Source organism: Strongyloides ratti (assembly GCF_001040885.1).
Source record: "Strongyloides ratti genome assembly S_ratti_ED321, chromosome : 1".
Taxonomy (NCBI): domain Eukaryota; kingdom Metazoa; phylum Nematoda; class Chromadorea; order Rhabditida; family Strongyloididae; genus Strongyloides; species Strongyloides ratti.
The window spans coordinates 10,421,780-10,422,877 of NC_037307.1; the positions used below are offsets into that span (position 1 = coordinate 10,421,780).

Below are 1,098 nucleotides of genomic sequence, written 5' to 3' on the forward strand. Positions count from 1 at the left end.
CCGCCACGTGATATATAGTATAATAAGGATGTTCTTCTTTCTAAAAAAAAAACTATATATTTTGATAGTAGTGATGATGTTGTTTTCTCGGTTGATTAATGATAATAATATTGTTATTGTAAAACTTTCTCGTATATATTGATAAATTTATTATAGGTGGTAAAGTAGATAACCCAAATTTGTGTTCGATTCCAGATGCCTTATGAGGCAGCAACTGCAGCTATCAAATGAAAAGGATTCATACGGATAAAATTAGCTGCCAATTGAGGGATATCAGCTTCAACGGTTGTTGGTGATGTCATACCCATAACTGGTGTATTTTGGGTACTACGAGAAATCTCATTAATCCATGCTGTTGGTGGTAATGGGAGCTTATCTGGAAGTGGAGATCCATTAACTGTTGATGCAGCGAAAAATTTTTGACTAGAAATGGTTTGTAATCCTTCTCGGCGACGAGAATTCTTTGGAGATCCAGTTCCATTTCTGGTTGATAGTGGAGTATTAAAAGATAACCCTACTACGAAAGTTTTTCCTCTTGATGAAGATGGTGTTGTTGGAGTATTGGAATGAAATGATGAATACTGATTAGATTTTCTATGACTAGACTGGACTGGTGATCCAGAGGAAACTTGGGAATTTCTTAAAGGTGATGACATATCAGAGTCAGATGAGGAACTATCATAAACAATCAATGATACTGGTCTTTTAACACCACTTTTACCATTTTTACGAGGTGTTACTTTGGAACTGATCATCGTACTCTGTCCCGAGTATGTTGGTCCAGTTGATGTTGTTGAGTCTGATGTATTAGGGGAAATAGATCCACCACATCCACGCTTATCTTTGCGTCCAAAATTAACATTAGTTTTATTATTATTTGGCATCTTTACAAAAAAAACCATTAAAAAAAACATTCTTCATTATACATGAAAAACATACCGTGATTCTCTTAGTCTATCAAACTATTAATAATCAGTAAAAAATAAAACTAATAATATTATATAAAACACAATTAATAAAAAGATATAGTAGCTCCTAAATCTTTTTTAAAATATAATATAAAGATTTTGTTTTTTTTTTTTGTCGTTGAGACACGAC

The 1,098-nt window shown here is 32.7% G+C and overlaps 1 protein-coding gene across 1 annotated transcript; it reads right to left on the minus strand.

Moving 5' to 3' along the window:
* Positions 1 to 200: 200 nt before the first annotated feature.
* SRAE_1000320100 (Hypothetical protein) lies at positions 201 to 884 on the minus strand (the record flags this gene model as incomplete). Its single annotated transcript, XM_024650365.1, has 1 exon — positions 201 to 884. One exon carries the CDS (start codon positions 882 to 884, stop codon positions 201 to 203), a length of 684 nt encoding a protein of 227 aa, XP_024504149.1.
* Positions 885 to 1,098: the final 214 nt, after the last annotated feature.